General features: G+C 49.0%; 1 protein-coding gene across 1 annotated transcript in view; it reads left to right on the top strand.

The window, feature by feature from the left end:
• The first annotated feature begins 4952 nt into the window (after positions 1–4952).
• The window catches only part of AP3B2 (adaptor related protein complex 3 subunit beta 2), a 40124-nt gene continuing 21362 nt past the window's right edge, over positions 4953–23714 (top strand). The window contains exons 1-4 of the mRNA XM_012449249.2: positions 4953–5231; positions 16980–17055; positions 17200–17274; positions 17602–17697. Coding sequence (XP_012304672.1) covers positions 5119–5231; positions 16980–17055; positions 17200–17274; positions 17602–17697 — 360 coding nt within the window. The 5' untranslated portion in view covers positions 4953–5118. The remainder of the gene's footprint in view (positions 5232–16979; positions 17056–17199; positions 17275–17601; positions 17698–23714) is intronic.

A 23714-nucleotide genomic window follows, 5' to 3' on the forward strand; every position in this document is an offset into this window, starting at 1 on the left:
CTCGCCTTACCCAGCTCACAGAGAGCTCTCACAGCCTCACAATGGCCCTGTGATATTCAGTCCTTCAAGCTTATTGTCCCTAGTTCACAGATAAGGCAGTTGAGGCCCAGAGAGTGGAAGTGGCTAGTTTGATGTCCCATACAGAGAGGTGGCACAGCCAGGGCTGGGTATCCCAGTACCTTGTCCAGTATTTTAGTGCAGACTCGTGTGCACACCAAATGCACAGCCATGCACTGACAGACAAATAGCTCCCCAGGTGGAGTGCAAGGTTGGAGCGGGGAGGAGAGAAGCAGGATGGCCTCCATCCTCACCTCCTCAGTGACCACGTGGTGATGGCTGGGTTTGTTTTTTCTCCCTAGATGAACTTCACATCTCAGGTAACTGGAGAAGTCTTCAGCTCATCTTGTCTTCTCCACAGGTGGGGTACCCACTGCCTCAACAGGGGCCAGAACAGTCTGCCCTCTTCCATAGCTGTAAACCTCTGTTTGGCCCAGCAGGAGTGAGGGTAGAGGGGAGTAGCGCCCAAGGTGCCCTCATTACTGGTACACGGTACGGTAGGAGAGCATGACCAAAAGCCAAAGTGCTGTTCACATGACTGGGTTCTCCCTGTGGACTTCTGAGATTGCAGGAGATGGAAAAGGGCAGACTTGATCCTAGGGGAACCCAATATTCAGGTTTTCCTGAGTTCCTGGGATGCAAGGTTTCCAATTTTAACACATGGGAAGTCATAGGCAGACTGGGATGAGTTGGTCACCTGAGTCTTCTGAGCTCCCAGTCTGAGAAAATGAGACCCACCCAGTAATAAGCAGAAGATACTATGGACTGGGGCCAGGAGAAAAACAAAAGGTGAGGGATAGGAGAGACACAGTGAGCCGTACAGAGTTGGTATTCTGCACGGCAGGCCTGGTCAGCCCAGCTCTTCATTTGCATATAGGTCCTTCCCACCCAAGTCAAATCTGCTGGAGCCAACTCCATTCCCTTCCAACAAAAATACCCAGACACTTGGCGGTAGGGTGTCACTTCCTGCTCCCAGCTCCTCTAACACCCCTGGAGAGTTCCATGCCCACAGGTCTTACCTTCACCCCCTTCCCAGGCTCTGAGATCAACCTCAGGCACAGCACAGGCAATGGGGCCATCCTCCCAAGTCCCAAAAGCCTGTTCCCAATAGAGATAGGAGAAGCCTGAACTAAGCAGGTTTCTCACTTACTTATAGAGGAAGAAGAGGTAAGAGAGGTGACTGATTTTAGTACGAAGGCCACAGGGCACAGAGTCATGCAGGAATACATTAGCTGCGTGCACTCCAATGATGTATATAGCCTCTGTAAACCTGTTTCCCTATCCTGAAAATGGGGACATTGTTCCTACCTTGTGATTGAATTAAGGATCAAATGAGCCTCAACAGTGGTTGTTGGAGAGGTCCTTCTCTGCCCAGACTTGGGAAGAGATGCTTGTCCTGGGTCCAAATCTCATCCAGGTTTCCCGATTTTTTCTGGTCTTCTGCTCAACTCAGGTACCGGCTGACACCCACCCAGTTCCTGGTGTTGCCTTCAGGAGGAGTGGCAAGATGGCAGCTGGTTGGAGAAGGGGATTCTAGAGTAGGGGAAGGAGGAGAGAATGGAATGGCTGGACTTTGAGATGAGAAGACAATTGGATGGGGAGGAGGTACCAATTGCTGTAACTGAAGGGTTCTCAGTGGGGGCTCCGGGCAGGATATATCTGTGATATCTGGACCTCTGGAGTCCCTTAAGCACAGGGAGGCCAGTGTGTGGCAGTGAAGACATTCTGCCTTGGGCCCAGGCCCAAGACAAGTCTCCCTGAGCCCTGGGCAGACCATCCGACCTATGATCAGTGGAAGGACCCAGCTCCTCCCTATCCTGGGCCTGTGTAAATGCCAAGAGGTCAGGTCTCTTTCTCTATGCAGGCCCCGACTGGGGCAGTCAGCACCATTAAGTTCTTCCTCTCTGAGGCTTTTCCGGGTCAACACTTCGAGGCTGTGGAGTTGGAGGGCAGCGAGCCTGAGCCGGGAGACCTCTTCCTGTTCAGGCTGATGTCCCCCACAGGACGCTGCTGCGGGGCCCATGTGGGCGTATACTGTGGCCGTGGAGAGATCATCCACTCTGAGGGTGAGTGCCTCCAGCAGAAACGCAGGCCCAAGTCTGCAGAGAGGCTGTCCAGACAAGCCACGCCCCACCAGTGAGTTGGCTACTCAGGGACAAATACTGAAGTCCCGGACTGGGGGTGTGTGTCTCTGAAAATGGGGTTTGGGCATTCAGGGTCCCTGAGGTCTCGAGAAATGGGGGTGTGGGGTCACCGGGCATAGGACCTAAGCCTGGTTCTGATCTGCACCACTCTGGCGATCCCCGCAGGCAAGAACCCAGGAGGCTGTGGGCCTTTTCTGGGCTCCTGGGAAAGCATTGTATCCAAACAGGGGCAGTGCCCACTGCTGCACTCCCGCTCCCTCTGGCGCGTGCTGCGTAGATGCGGCAGCATTGACCCTGCGTTGCTGGAGCGCAGAGTGCATGAAGCCATGGAGGCAGACCCACCACCCTATCACCCCACGCGCAGCAACTGTGTGCACTTTACACTGTGTCTGCTAGCCCCAGATCCCGGCCTGGACCCCTTGCAAATAGACCGGAGCTCCAGCAGCTCGGTGAGCATGGCGCGGTTACCCACACAGGACCCCATCCCACCTCCTGAGCAGACTAGCCAATGTGCCTAACCAATGCACAACTGCAAAATTCAGGCCCTTCCCTCTCCACCCAGGCCAGGCTTCTCCAAACTCGAGATCCACTTTTCTCTGGCAGGCACAAAGCCACCAGAACCAAGCAGACCCACCCACTTGTACCCACTTGTCTAGGTTATCCCAATAGAACCTTCCCATTACCCTAATAGAACCTTACCCCAATAGAATTACCCCCAGTGGAACTTTCCTACTGAGCCAAGCTCCTTTTTTCTGGGCCCCACTCCTTCCCAGGCATGCCTGCCAATTCTAGCCATGGAGACTTCAGGATGCTAGTCTACAGTCCAAGACTCAGGCCTATGAACTCCTCCAGTCCCCATGCCCAGGCAAGAGACTCCAGCCACCTAAACTGATGCCCCAAACTTGGGTACAACTGGATCCTACCTCTTTCCCTAGCCTGGTTCACTGCTTTCCATCTGATCCAAGCCTTCCTTCCTTGGGCCTAGGGGTACCTCAGGCCTAGAAAGCTGAACTGGAGGCCTCACATGACTCAGGAGTCCTGGTGGTCACACCAGACCTTTTCTCTTCCTTTTCAGGTGTGAGTGGTCATGGACATGACCCGGGATTAGGCATGACCTTGGGCCCTCCCGGGCAGAAAGATTCATTAAACTACTTTCCAAAGCTTAATTAGATTTTCACCATCCTCTGTATCTGTGGGTGGGAGACCTTGTGGGAGACCCCACAAGTGCAGAGGCAAGGGTCTGAAGCCTCAGCCTTTTCCCATATGAATACAGAATTAGAAGAGAATTAGAGCTATAGTTACCTAGTGATTCCTATATATAATCATGAATAATCACATTGTTATTCATATGTAATCACAGAAATATATATACTCAATGTAGTCTTTTAATCTTACTAATGATTATCGGGTTATGAAGCATGGAACTGAGGTGACATTGTGAACAAAGTGATCCTAAGGCAAGATGCTCTAAGCCCTCTGTCACGCCCGCCTAAGGGCTGCTGGTGGGCACCTGGGCTGTGTGGTGGGCACCTGGGCGCCAGCACTGGGAAAGTGCCCACTGTTTAGCCAGCTAGGGAAGGAGACATCCAAAATGTCCGCGGTCTCCTTCCTCTGGAGAGTCTGGAGAAAACTCCGCTTCTCCAAGCTTGTGGTAGGCCTGACGGCCCTCAGATAGGTCCATAGACATCCAGGGGCTTGTCTCTATGTGATGCTGTGCTTCAGTGGCCACGTTCCATGTCTACTTTCATGTTCTGCTACTGCACCTGGTCCCTCCCTTTCTTAAAAGATAAAATCAGTAATAGTAACATAAATCTTAATGTCTTTGTTCTTTCTGGACAACTATGAAAAAGTGCTGACGCATTAGGTTTTCTCCTTGCCTCCACTACTTGAAAGACCTGGGACCCTATCTCCAAGAAACGTGATTTACCTGACCCTACCACTGACCACCATTACCTCACCCTACCTACCCTGCCCCCTGCTTTGTACTCAATAAAAGTCAGAGCGTCCAGGCACTCAGGGCCACTGCCAGACTCCGCGCTTGGTTAGCAGTGGACCCCTGGGCCCAAACTCTGTTTTCTCTTTCTTGGTGTCTGTGTCTTTTATTTCTACAGTTTCTTGTCTCCACACCTGTAGAGAGGAGCTCACAGGACCCTGTAGGGCTGGACCCTACATGTATCCTGTTCCCCATCTCTCTAAGCTTTCAAGGGCTCCTCAGATCTCCATGACCAGCGCGTCCTTAAATTCCGCCACCTCCAGGAAGCTCCTCGGCTTCCTGCTGCTAAGCCAGATTTTGTAGGAAAGGTGGGGCGGGAAAGGGAGCGTCCTTAGGCCTCTGAGGTCGGTCCTCTGGTGCGGTGACCCCTTCCCGCTCTAGAACCCCCAGCCTGTGGGCACAGCCTTCTTTCCAGATCCCTGCTTTACCTCCACGGCGTGGGAGAGCATCCGCGCGCCCGTCTGGGGAGAGCGGAGCCCCTGGAGCCCGTCCCGCCGAGGCCAGGTGGTCGGGGCTGGGAGCAGGTGTTCTGCATCCCCTGGAAGACGGTCCCAGCGTCCGCCCAGCAGCCTCGCCCACTGCCAGACCTGGAGATGAGTCAAGTCGCTTTAAAGGATGGGAGACGTCCTGAAGGGAGGGCATTTCCGAGGGGTGGGCGGGGCCAGGCACTGCCGCACCGCCCCTGTCGCCCCCTTGCGTACACGCCCTCCACTTGGCTGGCGCCGGTGCCTTTAAGACCTCAGCGCGCGGCCCTGATTGAGAAATCCGCGCGCAGCCTCTGCCGCAGCACACTGAGGCCTCTGCTGAGCCCCGGCCGCCCCAGCTCCCTCGCCCGCCGGCCGGATCCGCTCTCCTTTCCTCGGCCCCAGCCGGCCTCCGGCCCCGCAGCCTCCTCCCCAGCGAAGTCCTCTTCCTAGCCGCCCCATGTCGGCTGCCCCCGCCTACAGCGAAGACAAGGGCGGCTCCGCTGGCCCCGGGGAGCCCGAGTACGGCCACGACCCCGCGAGCGGCGGCATCTTCTCCTCTGATTACAAGCGGTGAGGGAGCCCGCCCGGAGGCTCGCGGGAGGGTCGGGCTGGGGCGAGGCGCGGCGCGCGGGCACCATGGACAGCGCCCGGGCCCAGCGCCGGCCCCGCCCCGGTCGCGCCAACCGGAAGCCCGCCCGGTCCCCTCCTGCGGCCTCGCGCCCCGGCCCAACGCGGGCACCCCGGCCCAACGCGGGCACCCCAGCCTCAGGAGCAGGCCTAGGACGCGGCAGGGTGCGGGTTGGGGCTTACGGGGGAAGGGCCAGTTCGGTTTCGGGAGGAAAGCCTCCGGTTCCAGGTGTTTCTCCGGTTTGCAGCGTTGCGTTACGATTCCCTTCCTTTTTCGTGCTAGGCGGGTTGGCTTACCAAAGTGAGGGGGAGGGGTCTGAGTCAGCGAACTTGAATTTGAGCCTGGGGCCTCTCCAGGAAGGCAGGCCCTGGATGTGCTAGCACAGCCTCCCAGCCTGACTCCTGCAAATTCATTTCCCCTCTCTCTGGTCCCCATCTCCATTCGGCCCTCACATTCCTGCTCCCCGCATTGCTCCTCTGGTTCAACGCCACCTTCACACCCTCCCCTACCTTTGACTCGTTCGTTTGTTTCTTCATTTGTTTCTTCGTAAATTCTGTAATAAGCATGTGTTAAAGACCAACTGTGTCGAGCCCTGAACTAGTCACAGAATACAGCTGTGAACATGAGACCCTTGTCCTCAAGTTGCTCTAGAGGGGAGCACAGATGAAGAAGCAGTCAGGGACTGTTGAGTGTAATGGGGGCAGTGGGAGCAGGGAGAGGACCTGGTCTCTGCTCCGGAGAGACAGGAAGAGTGAGGTACGTTCCAGGCAGAGAAAACGGCTTTCAGGAAGGTTGAGAGCCAGGCTACAATCACTGTGTGAGTCACTGGACTCACCAGAAAAGGGGGTGGGGAGGACTCCTGGAGGGTTCTAAGCAGACGACGTAATCAGATTGATATTTTAGAAGGATCTCAGGCTGCTGCATTGTGGAGAAGAGATTGGAGGTGGGCCAGATTGAACAAGAGACACGGGAGGTGGGTCTTGAAGTTCACAGGCCGGGCATGATGGTGGCCTAGACCAGGGGAGAGGCAGAAGATTTGAGACTGTGGAAGAGGCGGAAGCCTCGGACCGGATGATTGATTGGGTATTGGGTGAGAGGTTAGAGGGACCGCTGGGAGATGAGGATGTTACTGAGGTTATTAGTTCCTGGAACTGGATGGCTGGTAGTGTTATTCAGTGTAATTGGAAATAAAGATGTTACAAACAAATTTGGGGAAAATTAATGTTGAGCCTAGCTTTGGACATACTGAGATTATAAACTGAAGGACATATTACCCTATTAGGAAGCTGGATATTAGGATTTGGGTTCCAGGAAAGAGATTAGGGAATTATTAACATATGTATGTTGATTCAAGCCACAGAAGGAAGTGAAGATAACTCAGGGAGGGGGTATAAAATGATGCAGACACTGCACAAGTCTGAACCGTGAAGACACCAACTTTAGAGGTGACCAGAGAGCAGCAGAAAGTGTTTCAAGGTACCCAAGAAGTGAACTAAAGGCTGAAAGAAAATGTAATTTCAAGAAGGAGGGAGTGGTCGGTAGTTTCAATGCCCATTAAGGTCAAATCAAACAAAGAAAAAAAATTCATGACCATTGTTTGACAAAGAGAAGCTCAATTCCTTCCCACTCTATTCCCCACCTCCTGCCCTGGGAGACAAATTCTGGCAAAGTGAGGAGAACAGGAACTAGATTTTTTTCCCCCAATATTCTATTGTGGATGATTTAAACCATATAGAAAATGGAATAAATAATACAATGAATACATGTATATCATCCATCTAGATTCAACCGTCATTGACCTTGTGCCATGTTTGCTTTATCTAACCATCTATTCATATACTTTTTTTGGTTGAACCATGTCAAGTTGCAAAGATCATGAATGACCCTTCAGCCCCAAATTCTAATCGGCATCTAAAGCCAGATTAAAATGAAAAAAGAAGCACATAGAAAGTGAATAGATAAAACACAGTGAATGGGAATTTTGCTTTCAAGAAGTTTGACTGTAAAAGAGAAAGTTGCTGGAGGAGAACCCCAGTTCAAGGAAGTTTGTCTATTTTGTTATTTTGGGGTTTTTTTGTTGTTGTTTGCTTCATAAAATGTATGGCTCAACGTTTTTGTTTATTATTAATATTAGGTTAGGAGAGCCTAGAGCAAGTGTAACTGCTGATGGGAAGCAGCCAGTGGTGGGAGAGAGGCTGAAGGGAAGAAAGGAGGTACAGACTGCTGAGTGATGGGAGGGGAGGCTTACAGAGCTGGGTGGGAGAACTAGCCTGGGAGCAGGGAGGACCAGCTCTGCCCAGAGGGAAGAGAGCAGGAGGAGAGGAGAGTATAAATGCATATGGAAGCTGGGCACAGTGGCTCTTGCCTGTAATCCCAGCACTTTGGGAGGCTGAGGCGGACAGATCACTTGAGGTCAAGAGTTCGAGACTAGCCTGGCCAACATGTTGAAACCCTGACTTTACTAAAAATACAAAAATTAGCCGGTTGTGGTAATGCATGCCTATAATCCCAGCTATTCAGGAGGCTGAGGCAGAAGAATCACTTGAACCCGGGAGGTGGAGATTACAGTGAGCCAGGATGGCACCCTGCCCTCCAGCCTCTAAATAAATAAATAAATAAACACAGATGGATGGGAGTCTGGGGCAGGCAGCTACAGGGGATTTTATCTAAAGCCTTTCCCTTTCCTGGGAATCAAGTAGTGAAGCCACAAGGGCAAGGCTGGGAATGGGGACTTGAGGGTCAAAGGCGTTTCAAATCAATGATAAAAGCAAACCAGGCTGGGCGTGGTGGCTCATGCCTGTAATCCCAGCACTTTGGGAGGCCTAGGTGGGCAGATCACCTGAGGTTGGTGTCATGCGTATTGCTCATGTAAAGAGACCACTAGCCAGGCTTTGTGTGGGCAACAAGGCCGTTTATTTTGCGCTTGGGTGCAAGCGGGCCAAGTCCAAGCAAGGAGTAAGGCAGCGGGAGTAGGAAAGGGGATTGGGTATATAGGTCGCGGCACATGGTCAGCTAAAGGTAGTAATCTATCTTGGGGAGGGGGAGGAAGTCACAGGATGCATGATCACAAGGTAGGGGTCATTTATTACAAACAGACATGATCATAAGGGTGGGGAGTATCAGTTGCAGTCAAAGGGGAGGGTGCGGTAGATTACATAGTTACAGGGGTGGGAGTCTTGAGAAACACAGTGTCTGGGGGAATTTTTTGCAAGGCTGAACAGAAATGGATGCAGGCTGCAGCAATTAGTTGAGGTAGGAACACGTTGTTTTACTTCTTTCTGTGGCCACCTGGTTACTTGTGGTTGCTTCAGACTTTCTGGTTCCTGGAGACCACCCAGAGGTGTACGTGTGGGTCACCAAGGCTAAAATGGCCAGGCCTGGACTTGGAGGCCTAACAGTCAGGAGTTCGAGACCAGCCTGACCAACATGGAGAAACCCCATATCTACTGAAAATACAAAAAAGAGCCGGGTGTGGTGGCGTGTGCCTGTAATCCCAGCAATTCGGGAAGCTGAGGCAGGAGAATCGCTGGAACCCAGGAGGCGGAGGTTGCAGTGGGTGGAGATCATGCCATTGTACTCCAGCCTGGGCAACAAGAGCAAAACTTCATCTCAAAAAAAAAAACAAAAAACGCCAACCACTACTGGTAGGGCAGTGGCATTCGAGCCCAGTGGGCCAAGAGGGCCGAGGACGTGAGAGCAGTTGGAGGGATGGACACAGGGGTTGCAGGGGGAGGGTGCTAGGTCTGGAGGAACTAGAGATAAGAGAAGCTTGATGGGAAGGAATAAATCAAGGATTGGCTCTGGAAAGGCAGGTAAGGATTAAGACGCCTAGGGTCAGAGTGAGAAGAGGGTATATGAGATTTCTTAGGAGGCTGCGGTCTAATTGTGGCCATGGGACTGGAAGTGAAGAGGGCATCTGTCACCTCTCTATCAACTCCACTGACCCTCTAGTCCCTTGCCCAGAGACGGGGTAGGCTTGGCCCCTGTCCCTGCCCTTCTGTCCCTTGAGTCCTTGTCTCTGAGCAGTGAAGAGGAAACCGGAGCCTCTCTCCCTGCCCGTGTCTGGTTACCAAGTTTTGGGGGCGGGCCGTCTGGTGACTGTGACAGGAGGCCCAGCGCCCTGGCCAGCTTAGTTCTATCCTGGAGAAGGACCTGATGCAGCGATTCCTGCAGCTCCCGGGGGCCGTGGTGAGGCCTGGGGTCAGAGGGGCATGCAAAGCTGATCAAGAGGCTGCTAGCCCTGTACTGGCACCCGAAGGTGGGCCCCCACCCTGGTACCAGGCCTTGCAGCCTGAGGAGCTTCGGTGGCTGCAGGCCCAGGAGGAAGACACGACCCCAGAAGCATCCCTGGAAGGACCTTGCCCAGAGGCTGGCCAGAGCCAGAGCCGGCCACTACGGTATAGAGGGACCCCCGGGAACCCCCCACCCACACAGCCAGGAAGGCCAGGGATGGGCAGCTGCACTCTCAGCCCAGACCCCTTCAGGTCCCACCTCCTCAGACAGAGGCTTGGGCTTGCATTTAGGGTCCAGGCTGGGCGGAGAAGGTGGCCGGGGGCACAGTATGGGGGCTGAGAGTATGAGTGAGGAGAGATGAGGGGCTTAACTCCCTGGAGGCTCTGAGGGGAGGAGGATGGTAACATATTTGAGGGTTGAGGTCCCACCTTGACCTTTTTCTCCCCACAGTCTTCCCGCTGGAGTGGGCTCTGGGTGAGGTTTGGAGACAGGATAAAGCACAGACAGGGTTTGGCCAGCCACTCCCTGCCAGTGGACTGGAATTTAGGTGGGAAGGGGTGGCAGGGAGATTTATATCAGGAGAGGTGAGCATGACTGACTCCCAGTGCCATGCCGGACCCCCTGGCTGGCTCTGGCCACCCCCAGAAGAGTCCCTCAGGCCAGATCAGACTAGGGGTCAGGTCAGACTAGGGGTCAGCACAGTGTAAGGGGATCGGACTATGGGAGATTAATGTTTCATGGCCTTAGGGTGTTGTGGCTCCATCCCAGCCTCTGCCTCTTGGGAACGGAAGCTGGTGGGAGTGAGGATGAGAGGCCCAGGGCGGTCTCACCCAGGAGGTTGCTGAGGTCTGTGTCAGTGCACCTTCCACGGTCAATCCTGCCTGTGCTGTCTGCTTTAGGCCCTGTGGTCCTGCCCTCTCTCATTCCCCTTCTCTTTCAGGGGCCTGGAATGTACTCCCTAGGTTGGGCGGGGAGGATGCCCTGGGGTGTGTACATTTGACAGGCGCCTGTGGCATTTGTGCCTGCAATGAGGAAGGGAACACCCAGAGTTAAAGGAGATTGGGCAAACATGGCCCTCCTTCCACAAAAGGGCAGGGAAAATCTGTCCCAGGGTGACCCCTGGGGCTGGATGTATTTGATCTTAGAAGCCTACATTTATCATCAAAAATCTCAACTAGGAGTCCACTGGCCATTTCGGTGAATGAGACTGGAGAGGCCAAGTTTTGTCCGAGTTATCTGTGTATTAGATGTGACTGTGGTGTGTATGTCTGTATGGGGCATGTGTGGGGTGTGTATGTTTCTATGAGGGTGTGGGGGAGCAGGGAGGGGGTCTCATGGTGGTATGTGCCCGTAGGGGGCATGTGTGGGGTGTATATGTCTCTATGAGGGTGTGGCGGGGTGGGGAGAGGTCTTGTGATACATGTCTGTGGGGGGCATGTGTGGGATATGTGTGTCTATATGAGGGTATGGGAGAGTAGGGAGAGGTCTCGTGGTGGTATATGTCTGTGGGGTTTGTGGGTGTGTAGGTGAGTTGTGTGGGAGTTTATATGTGTAGAGTTTTTCTATGGGAGGTGTCTGTGGGGGAGTGTGTTTCTCTGGGCATTGCGTAGGCAGGGTTTTATGTGTGTGCGTGGGTTTACTTATGGATTCTACAAGTGTCTGTGGGGCCTGTAGGTATGTTTGTGTGAGTGTGGGTCTGTCTGTGAGGTGAGGGTACGTCTGTGGTATATGTGGGTGGTATGAATGTGCAGTTGTCTGTGGGGTGTGCATAAGAGGATCCTGGGGTACAGTGTTGTGCATTCATATCTCAGGGAAGTTGGTGCCCAGCTCTGTATTTGTTCCTAGGCCCTGGGTGCTGCCCAGGCCCAGCCAACTCAATGGTCTGTACCTATATAGGCCCATGCCCCAGGTGCCCTGAGCTCAGCCTTCTACCCACTAAGAAACTCACAGCCTGGTCTGTGTTTGGGAGGGTAACAGGGTGATTGTCTTCTGGCCCTGGCCTGACCCTGGGAGAGTAGAAGGTGTCCTCTCATTTGGGGGGCATCCCCCGAGGTGGGGGAGTTTCAGATAACATGATGGGGCTGGATATTTTCTTCTCATATGATAGCTAGCAAGGGCTTCAGATAATGCTGAAAGGCATCGTCTCTCTATTTCGCTTTCCCTCAAAAATCTCTTTAGTTTCTAAAATTCTTTGGGGAGTGACTTCTTAGCGCCCCTCTTCTCATTTTATGTTAGGTGCTCACGTGTTTCTGCAGCCCTGTGATCAGGCACACGTTGTGGCGGGTTCTTCTCTTCCTCTCAGCACTTGTCACTCATTTCTTAGCGTCAGCAGCAGCCATCTGCCTCTTTATGGCTGTTAATCGTGCTCTTTCCTCTCCTAACACTGCTATCCCCAATTTCTGATTTTCTGTCATTTCTAAATGTTGCCTGTCTGTGACTAACTTTGCACATGCTGATTTTAAATTTTTATCAGTGGTGATATTTCTCAAGCTGGATTCTTGTGCCTAGGTCAAAGCTGTGGGTTACCAGAGTGTCAGCTTGGAAATTAGTGTGTGTGAGTCCACACACACAGCTGCTCACCACATTTTGGAATTGTCTTAGCAGCATATGAGTGCATCAGTTTCACACAACTTTATCAATTGCATATAGACACATTTTTTCATGGGTTTATTCATAATTCTCTGATCACTTCTTGACCACCAGTTCAAGAAGTCCTCTGAGTATGGTTAGGCCCGTGGTTCACTGCACAAGGCCATCTGGCCAAGGAGTACCACCCATGCTTCACTCACGGAATGGGGAGCAATAGCTCAGGGCTGTGTCTACCTGGAGGGGCATGCTGATGGCAGATAGGCTTGCAGCAGCCCTGACGGTGAATGCTGGAGAGAGACCTTATACATGTATATCAGTTCCTTATCTTTTCTTTCTTTTCTTTTTTTTTTTTTTTTGAGACAGGAGCTCCCTCTTTCCCAGGCTGGAGTGCAGTGGTGCGTCTCAGCTCACTGCAACCTCTGCCTCTTAGGTTCAAGCAATTCTTGTGCCTCAGCCTCCTGAGTACCTGGGATTACAGGTGTGCACCACCATGCCTGGCTAATTTTTGTGTTTTTAGTAGAGATGGTGTTTCACCATGTTGGCCAGGCTGGTCTCAAATTCTTGACCTCAAATGATCTGCCCAACTTAGCCTCCCAAAGTGCTGGAATTATAATAAGGGTGAGCCACCGCACCCAGCCTCTATTTTGAATATTGAACTTTGATTTACCGTATCCTAAATATTTTCCCTTTTGTTGTTATTATGGGCTGAATTATGTCCCTCCAAAGTGCATATGTTGAAGACCTAACCCTCAGTACCTCAGAATGTTACCTTTGAGGTGATTAAGTTAAAATGAGGTTATTAAGGGGGGCCCTAATCCACTATCACTGACTTCTCTATAAGAAGAGGAAATTTGAATATAGGCACACAGAGGGAAGACCATGTGAAGACACAGAGAAGATGGTTGTAAGAGACAGAAAAACCCAAGTTTCTTCTACTCTTATACACACTATTCACCAGAGAATGCTTCACCTCTGGCCACAGAAATGGGTGGGGATTTCTCCCCACCAACAACCTATTCTCCAGTGGACACCAAGTGGGTGTCTTCTAGTTCAAGTCAATCTAGCTGGAGCAGTGTTAGATTTTTTAGGTTAAGGGTTCAGGTCCCACAAGACTGCCCTCCGCTTCAGATGCCAGTTGCACATGGTAAGTTGTCGCCTATACTTCTGACCAACTGGCTATAAATCAGGGGTTCCCATGCCCACCTCCTTGGGTTCAGCTCTGTGAGTGGCTCACAGAACTCAGGAGAACTTTCCTTACATTTACCCATTTATTATAAAGGATACAGACAAGCACCAGATGAAGAGAGGCATAGGGAGAGGTATGGAAGGAGGGGTGCAGAGCTCCCATGCCCTCCTCAGGCACCTCACCCTCCAGGCACCTTCACATGTTCTGCAATCTAGAAGCTCTCCAAACCCTGTCCTTTTGGGTTTTTATGAAGTCTTCATGATTCATCGTATCTTTGGCCATGTGATCAACTCAGCTGTCAGCCCCACTCCCCATTCTCCAGAGGTCAAATGGTGGGATTGAAAGTTTCAACCTTTGACTGGGCGCAGTGACTGACGCCTGTAATCCCAGCACTTTGAGAGGCCAAGGCGGACGGATCACTTGAGGTTGGGAGTTCGAGACCAACCTGGCCAACATGATGAAACCTCATCTCTACTAAAAATACAAAAATTAGTCAGGCGTGGTGGCAGGTGCCTGTAGTCCCAGCTACTTGGGAGGCTAGGGCAGGAGAATCACTTCAACCCAAAAGGTGGAGGTTGCAGTGAGCCGAGATCGCACCACTGCACCACTCCAGCCTGGGTGACAGAGCGAGACTCAGTGTCATCAAAAAAAATTCCAATCATCCAATAACAAAAGAGGCTCCTATCACCCAGGAAATTCCAAGGGATTTAGGCATTCCATGTCAGATGTTCCTATCACTCAGGAAGTTACAAAAGTCTTAGGATCTCTGCGTGAGAAACCAGGTGGAAGACCAAATATTAGAACAAAGGTTCTCCTAGCATCTCTGTCATCAAGAGTTTTAGGAGCTCTGTCTCAGAAGTGGGATATAGAGACCAAATATATATTTCTTTACAATATCACAAAAGCCATCTACAAGCCAAAGAAAGAGGTCCTAGAAGAAACCAATCCTCCTGAAACCTTAATCTCAGACTTTCAGCCTCCAGAACTGTGAGCAAATAAATTTATGTTGTTTAAGTCACCATCTGTACTACTTTTTTTTTTTTTTTTTGAGATAAGATCTTGCTTTGTTGCCTAGGCTGGAGTGTAGTAGCACAACATAGCTCCCTGTAGCCTCCAACATCTCGGTGCAAGCGATCCTCCCACCTCAGCCTCCTGAGTGGCTGCCACTACAGGCATGTGCCACCAGGCCTGGCTAATTTTTTAATTTTTGTAGAAACAGGATCTGACTATGTTGACCGGGCTGTTTGTAGCTCCTGAGCTCAAGCAATCTTCCTGCCTTAGTCTTCCAAAATGCTGGGATTACAAGTGTGAGCCACCATACCTAGCCTATGGGTCTTTGTTATGGTGGTTCTAGGAAGCTAGGATAGTTGCCTTATTTTTCTCATCAATTTAGTTTTTATATACCAAAGTTTACGAATTAAACCTAGGCTTGGTACAGCGGCTCACACCTGTAATCCCAGCACTTTGGGAGGCGAAGGCACGCAAATCACCTGAGACCAAGAGTTTGAGAGCAGCCTGGCCAACATGGGGAAACCCCATCTCTACGAAAAATACAAAAAAATTAGCCAAGTGTGGTGGTGCACACCTGTAATCTCAGTTACTCAGGAGGCTGAGGCGTAAGAATCACTTGAACCCAGGAGGTTGAGGCTGCAGTGAGCCAAGATTGTGCTACTGCACTCCAGCCTGGACCACAGAGGGAGACTTCATCTCAAAACAACAACAACAAAAACAAAATTAAACCTAGCCATATTGTTGCTAATAATTTTATGACCTTAATAAAATTTTCCCTTCCTATTTAAAAATAATTTAACTGTTAAGCAAATGTGGGATTTATTTTGGGGTGAAGTATGTATATAAGTTAAATTATTTGTTGCTGGCTGGGTGCAGTGGCTCTCACCTGTAATCCCAGCGCTTTGGGAGGCCAAGGCAGGTGAATCACTTGAGGTCAGGAGTTTGAGACCAGCCTGACCAACATGGTGGAACCCCATCTCTATTAAAAATACAAAATTAGCCAGGCTACTTGGGAGGCTGAGACAGGAGAATCACTTGAACCAGGGAGGCAGAGGTTACAGTGACCCAAGATCGAGTCATTGCACTCCAGCCTGTGCAACAAGAACAAAATTTCATCTCAAAAAAAAAAAATTTTTTTTGCTGCAAAGCAGTTGTCCCAGTAGCATTTATTTAAGGGTTGGGGGAAAGGTTCTTTCTTCCTTAGGTGAGTTATTGGTTCCTAATTTATCAAGCTGGACCTTTTATGAAATTCCCCCCGTGACCTTTGAACTTCCATTTTTAACCTGGTACCATATAGCTTTTATCATTGTCTCATGGTTTTATGTTTTGAAGTCCAATAGGATGAGTTGTCTATCATTATTCCCTTCTTTTCCCAAAAATATTCTTTGGAGTTCTTACCTACTGATTTTTTTTTCCAGATGAATTTTGCTGTCACTTCACAAAGTCTGATAAAATGTTCCCTTTGAAATTTCAATGTTTTAAAATGAAGTATGAGATCTGAAAAAAGAAAGAAACCTGTGTATTTGGTTCAGTCACTACCCTTATTCCTCTCAGCCAAGTGCAAGGGATCATTTATTCAAATCTTTACTCATCCCACTAGGGTTTAATAACTTCCTTGAATGGCTGTTCAGTGTTCAGTGACAGGTCTGGCTTTTACTGTGAGGCCATCTATGGAGTCTCTGGGACCCTTCCAGCCCTGGAATTAGTTTGGTCTGAGAGGTCAGGACTTGGAAACATACTGGAGGCAGGGCGAGGGCAACCTGCTCTTGTTTTGGCACCTGCCTCTTTTCTGCTTGTCCTTCTTATCCATCCAGCTGGTCCTGTTCCCTGAGCCAGGTCCACACTTTCCCACCCCAAAGCCTTCCTGTTGTCTCCTGGCTCTCTGTTCCTGGCTGCATTCACTTCCTACACTGCTGTATCAAAGTACCACAGTTGGGTTGCTTGGGACAATAGAAATGAATTGTCTCACAGCTCTGGAGGCCAAAAGTCTGAACTCAATGTGTTGGCGGGACCATGCTCCCTCTAAAAGCCATAGGGGAATCCTTCCTTGCCTCTTCTAGCTTCTGGTTGTTTGCTGGTAGTCTCTAGTGTTCCCTGGCTTATAGATGCATCTCTCTACTCCTCTGCCTTCACATGGTCTTCTCCCTGTGTCTGTCTCTTTAAGTGCCTTTTTTCGTTTTAATTTCAATTTAATCTATTTTTTGTAGACACGTTGTTTCACCATGTTGCCCAGGCTGGCCTTGAACTCTAGGGCTTAAGTGATCCTCCTGCCTCGGCTTCCCAAAGTGCTGGGATTACAGGCATGAGCCACCTCACCCAGCCCACATGGCAGTCTTCTTGTAGGAAATCAGAATATGGGACTAAGAGACCCACTCTACTAGAGTAGGATTGCATTTAACTAATTACATCTGCAACAACTCTGTTTCAAAATATGGTTACATTCTGAAGTACTAGGGATTAAGTTGTAAACATATGCTTTTTAGGAGGAACACAGCTCAACCCATAATATTAGGGGCTACATGTTTCCCCTGATCTGTGCTGTGGTCCCTCCTCAGGTTGTGTCCTGCCTGAGCCTCCCCCAGCCATGTCCCTTCTTTCTGCCTGGACCCTCCTGATTAATACCCCATCCCCAGCCTTGTGCCCTCAGCTGACCCCTTGTGCCTCCCACCAGGCATGATGACCTGAAGGAGATGCTGGACACCAACAAGGATTCCCTCAAGCTGGAGGCCATGAAGAGGATAGTGGCGGTGAGAGGGGAAGGAAGGGGCCTCCCTCGGGGCGGGGCCTGGGTGTCCAAGAGCAGCTCTCCTTAGCTCCTTGTGGACCTTCCCCTAATCAGTGCTGTGCCTCCCTCCTCGTCCCTCTTCCCCTACCTTGACTCCACCACCCAGATGATTGCCCGAGGAAAGAACGCTTCAGACCTGTTTCCCGCAGTGGTGAAGAACGTGGCCTGTAAGAACATAGAGGTGAGCGCTACCCAGCGAGGGATCGCTTGCTTGTCCTCACCTCCCCCGGGACCAAACTCAAGTGTGGGGTGAGGAAGGAAATGATTCAGCCCCTGGGGGCCCAGCCTGCTCAGAAATGCCCCTGAGCCAGGAGAAGACACTGTCTCCATGTCCCTGAACTGTGTGGATCAGGGTAAAGGACCTGGATACACTCAGGGGTGCTCTCTCCCACTGGAAGAATTTGTCCCGTGGACCACAGCTGGCTGGGCTGATAATATCCCAGGGGTAGGGGGGCAGGCACAGGTCCCTGCTGAGAAGCCTTCTGCTGAGAAACCTCCTCTCCCCCAGGTGAAGAAGCTTGTCTACGTGTACCTGGTACGCTACGCTGAGGAGCAGCAAGACCTGGCCCTGCTGTCCATCTCCACCTTCCAACGTGGCCTAAAGGTCAGGGGTCTCAGTTTGCCTCCCAGGGCCTGGGCCTCGTTGGTGCTGTACTGGAGGAGTAGGCCCAGGGAGAGGCCATGAGCATGGGAGTGGGCTCTGTAGACCCCTTCCTACCTGTCCAAAGTTGGGAGGGTCACAGTCAGGAGAGGCCAACCAGACACTCATAGAGTGGAAGCCAGGCTCAGAAGGTGCATAAGAGATGAAGTGAGTATCCAGGGCCCCTGTCTCTCCTCCTCCCAGGAGCCTATGGTAATGGCTGCCTCTAGTATGAACCACTTGAGTCCCCAGAGAGTGGAGAGTCTCTGACAATGGAGAGCCCCTTAGCCCTCACCCTGCTTTGTGTAAAGGTGTGAATAGTGGTCCGCAGCCAGGTAGAATTCAACCTTTAGCATGGCCTGAATCTCCCACTCCATTCTCACCTTTTGTTTCATTTTGCCCAGGGCTTCTGGTTGGATTCACATATGTTAGATGCATGCAGACGTCTCCACTGAGGGCTTTTCTGGTTAGTCCAAGGTATCTTGAGAGTAAATGTAGCCATATCAAGGCCATTCTCTCTCCCCAAATCAGCTTTTTCAGCTCTGATTACAACCATTAACTTCCCTATTTTTGCATACCTTTATTTATTTATTTATTTATTTATGAGACAAGGTCTCACTCTGTTGCTCAGGCTGGAGTGCAGTGGTGTAATCACAGCTCACTGCAGCCTTGACCTCCTTGAGTTCAGGTGATTCTCCCACCTCTGTCTCCTGAGTAGCTGCGACTACAGGTGTGCACCACCATGCCTGGCTAATTTTTTTGTAGTTTTTGTAGAGTTGGGATTTTACCATGTTGCCCAGGCTGGTCTCAGACTCCTGGGCTCAAGTGGCCTCAGCCTCCCAAAGTGCTGGGATTACAGGCATGAGCCCCCACTTTTAGTTCAAATTTCTGTGAGAGACTCTGAAAGGTCTAACTCATCTTTTCATATCCAGAAGTTCTGTAGGTTGTTGGGCAGACAGAATTGACTGCTCAAGTCCAGGGCCCACCCCTTGTCCAATCTGCTATGGCCAGCAAGTGGGGTTGACAGTCGGCTTCTTTGGGGCGAGGGTAGAAAGCATGGTCACTTGCATATACAGTTCATTCATTTAGCAAATACTTGGGTGTCTCCATGCCACACATTGTGCTAGGTATCTTTTTACAAGTCAAAACCATGGAATCCATCTTACATTGCAAGTAATCTTTTGGTTTGAATAAGGGTTAAGTCATTTTATAAAAACTAATCTGAAATTGTTGCAGATTTTCACCTACAGTCTCTACCAACTGCCCCTTCCCCCTTTTAGAAAACCAGAGCGCATTTAGTCCAACTTGATGTGATAATTTCTTTCTGCAAAGTGCCAAATAGTATTTTAGATTTTGTAGGACATATAGTCTCAACTATGCAATTACTCAATTTTGCCCTTATGGTGCAAAAGTAGCTATAAACAAGTGGGCGTGGCCGTGTTCCAATTAATCTATATAAAAAACAGGCAATAGACAGATTTTATCCGAGGGCTGTAGCATGCCAGCCTTTGCTCTAGAATATCTCTGACAGGTCATCTTTTCTGATAGGGACCTCACTCCTTCATAAGGCAAGTTGCTCCATCTCAAGACAACTACCACTATTTGGGGTGTTTTTTAAACCATTGTATTTTGTTGAAACCTCCACAACTATAATTTTTAAAAATTGATTTCAGGCCGGGTGTGGTGGCTCATGCCTGTAATCCCAGCACTTTGGGAGGCTGAGGCGGGCAAATCACGAGGTCAGGAATTCGAGACCAGCCTGGCCAACATGGTGAAACCCCATCTCTACTAAAAGTACAAAAATTAGCTGGGCGTGGTGGCAGGTGCCTGTAATCCCAGCTACTTGTGAGGCTGAGGCAGGAGAATCGCTTGAACCCGGGAGGCAGAGGTTGCAGTGAGCCGAGATCGCGCCACTGCACTTCATCCAGCCCAGGTGACAGTGCAAGACTCTGTCTCAAAAAAAAAAAAAAATTGATTTCAGGCTGTATTGCATAATGACTATGCCAGTGTACTCCAGGCTGGGCAACATAGGGAGGCCGTGTATCTAAAAAATAAAAAATAAAATAAAATAAACTACAGGTTCACAAAAGGCATAAAGAATAATATAATGAATATCCATACATCCAGCATAAGAAATGAAACATTTCTCAAACAACCAAAGCCTCCTTTGTGTCTTCTCTTGTTTGTCTTTCATATGTATGTATTTATTCCTGTACTACTAATTTACATATTCCTAAGTAATATAAAATATTTTGTAAATGGTGTCATCATACTATATATGTATTCCTTTAAAACTTGTTTTCTTTTTTTTGTCACTGACTTTTGGTCTCTCTTGTACGTTGGAACCAATCATTTCAACCCAGCCTTCTCCCTTCTTTTTATCAGCCCAGGCTAGGGCTGTGTTCACTTTCTTAGGAGACCCGTCATGTAATCAAACCTCTGACTGGCAAGCAGATAATCCAGGTCACCCCACATCCTGTCTTTGTACAGTTGGTCCCTTGAACCCCCTATGAAACCCTGCTCTATTTGATTTTATCAGTTTAGCACAGGGTCCAAGCCAGGGTGATTCTGACTCTGAATTATGTCCCTCCTGATTTTGTGTCTTATTTCAAGATACTGATAAGCTATTTGGACCAGGGCAAAAGACTGAGGCATAGCATGTTTCCAGGTTGACATTGATCTGTTAATAAACCTTCCCCAAATACATTTCACCAAGTTGTAGACCCACGTGACTGTACAGACAGCTGGCATTTTTCTATCTTGTTAAGAAGGATCTTATTTAATAGCAAAAACTAAATAAATAAATGACACTTTTCATGAGCAAAGGGTTGTGGGTGACACAGAGATAAAATAGATGTGAATTATGCTCTTAAAAATGCTTGGCTCTTAGGTGAAACAAAAGGCCTACCTAAAAAATGGCAATGCAGGAAATGCTATGAGATTTCCACAAACATTGCTGAAATCAAGATACATAGTACTAATATCTACCGGCCTAGTTACCCCATCAAAAAGGAAAATAGATTTTTTGGATAACTTTCTGTGAATCTGTAATCATTTCCCCAATAAAATGCTCATACATACAAGAAAAGGAAAACAGGTTTTAGCAGTTGATGTGATTGTTTCTAAAAAAATACAGACTCCTTCCTTTTTAATAAATGCTTCGAACCCATCTGTTTAAAAGTCAGTTCCAGAATTTTGTCAGGAATTAGCATCAATTTTACCTGCAATTGTGAGGATCTTGTCTTTCTCCATTTCAGAAAGTCAGGGTAACATCTGTCCTTCCTTAGTGTCCCTATTCCCATCATTCTCTAAGATTAATAGTACAGGCACACCTCATTTTACTGTACTTTGCTTTATTGCACTTTGCAGATACTGCACTTTTTACAAATTGAAGGTTTGTGGCAACTTACATCAATCAAGTCTATCAGCGTCATTTTTCCAACAGTATGTGCTCACATTGTGCCTCTGTCACAGTCTGGTAATTCTCACGATATTCCGAACTTCTTAATGATTATTTTATCTGTTATGGTGATCAGTGATCTTTGATGTTACTATTGTAATTGTTTTGGGGTGCCACAAACCACGCCCAGAGATGACAGTGCAATTGATAAAAATGTTGTGTGTGTTCTGACGGTTCCCCCATCTCCTTTACCTTGGGCATCTTTCTTCCCTGAAACTCAACAATATTGACATTAGACCAACTAACTACCCTGCAATGGCCTCTAAGTGTTCAAGTGAAAGGAAGAACTACACATCTCTCACTTTAAATCAAAAGGTAGAAATGGTTAGGCTTAGTGAAGAAGGTATGTTGAAAGCCGTGACAGACAGAAAGCTAGGTCTCTTGCTCCAAACATTTAGCCAAGTTGTGAATGCAAAGCAAAAGGTCTTGAAGGCAATGAAAGGTGCTACTCCAGGCTGGGCATGGTGGCTCACACCTGTAATCCCAGCACTTTGGGAGGCTGAGGCAGGAGGATCACTTGAGACTAGGGGTTCAAGACCATCCTGGGCAACATAGCAAAACCATCCGTACAAAAAATTTAAAACAATTAGCCTGGTGTGGTGGTACACATCTGTGGTCCTAGCTACTTGGGAAGCTGAGGTGGGAGGATCACTTGGACCCAGACGTTTGAGGTTCCACTCCAGTAAAGACATGAATGATAAAGAAAGCAAGACTGCCTTATTGCTGATATGGGAAAATTTGAGTGGTCTGCATAGAAGATCAAACCAGCTACCACATTCCCTTAAGCCAAAGCCTATCCATAGACAGGTCCTAAATCTCTCCAATTCTATGATGGCTAAGAAAGGTGAGGAAGCTACAGAAGAAAACACAGAAGCTAGTGGAGGTTGGCTCATGAAATTCAAGTACAGAAGCCATCTCCATAACATAAAAATGCAAAATGAAGCAAAAGTACTGATGGAAAAGCTACAGCAAGTTGTCCGGAAGATCTAGCTAAGATCATTGATGAAAGTGACTATGTTCAATAAGAGATGCTCAATGTAAATGAAACAGCCTCTTACTGGAAGAAGATGCCATCTAGGACTTTCCTAGCTAGAGAGGAGAAGTCAGTGCTTGGCTTTAAAAAAACAGGCTGGAGGCCGGGCATGGTGGCTTATGCCTGTAATCCCAGCACTTTGGGAGCTGAGGCAGCTGGATCTTGAGATCAGGAGATCGAGACCATCTTGGCCAACATGGTGAAACCCCGTCTCTACCAAAAATACATAAACACACACACACACACAATTAGCTGGGTGTGGTGGCACATGCCTGTAGTCCTAGCTACTTAGGAGGCTGAGGCAGAAGAATTACTTGAACCTGGGAGGCAGAGGTTGCAATGAGCTGAGATCGCACCACTGCACTCCAGCCTGGTGACAGAGGGAGACTTTGTCTCCAAAAAAAATTAATAAAATAAAACAAAAAAACAGGCTGGCTCTTGTTAGGGGCTAATGCAGCTAGTGACTTTACGTTGAGGCCAGTGCTCATTGACCATTCTGAAAATCCTGGGGTCCTTAAGAATTATGGCAAATCTACTCTGCCTGTGCTCTATCAATGGATCAATAAAGCCATGACAGCACATCTGTTTGCAGTTACGGTTTACTGAATTTTTTAAGCCCATTGTTGATGCTTAGAGAAAAAGGTTCCTTTCATAATATTACTGCTCACTGACAATGCACTTGGTCACTCAAGAGCTTTGATGGAGATGTACAAGAAGGTTAATGATTCATGCCTGCTAACACAGTATCAGTTCTGCAGCCTATGGATCAAGAGTAATTTCGACTTTAAAGTCTTTTTTTTTTTTTTTTTTACCTCAAAGGCTACTAGCTTTGACTTTAAAGTCTTATTTAAGAAATACATCTCGTGGCCGGGTGCAGTGGCTCACGCCTGTAATCTCAGCACTTTGTGAGGCCGAGGCAGGCGGATCACAAGGTCAAGAGATCGAGACCATCCTGGCCAACATGGTGAAACCCTGTCTCTACTAAAAATACAAAAATTAGCTGGATGTGGTGGTGCGCTCTTATAGTCCCAGCTACTCAGGAGGCAGGAGAATCGCTTGAGCCTGGGAGGTGGAGGTTGCGGTGAGCTGAGATTGCGCCACTGCACTTTAGCCTGGTGATAGAGTGAGACTCCATCTTAAAAAAAAAAAAATGACATTTCATAAGGCTAGAGCTGCCGTAGATTGTGATTCCTCTCATGGATCTGTGCAAAGTAAATTGAAAACCTGGAAAGGATTCACCGTTCTAGATGCCACTGGGAACATTCATGATTCGTGGGAGGAGGTCAAAGGATTAACATGAACAGGAGTTTGGAAGAAGTTGATTGCAAGCTCCATAGATGACTTTGAGGGTTTCAAGACTTCCGTGGAGAAAGTAACTACTTATGTGGTGGAAAGAGCGACAGAAGCAGAATGAAAAGTGAACTCTGAAAATGTGACTGAATTGCTGCAATCTCATGATAACACTTGAACGGATGAGGACTTGCTTCT

The sequence above is a fragment of the Aotus nancymaae genome, unplaced genomic scaffold (genome assembly GCF_030222135.1).
Source record: "Aotus nancymaae isolate 86718 unplaced genomic scaffold, 86718_ANA_hifiasm-v0.15.2.pri h1tg000064l_0, whole genome shotgun sequence".
Classification (NCBI taxonomy): Eukaryota; Metazoa; Chordata; class Mammalia; order Primates; family Aotidae; genus Aotus; species Aotus nancymaae.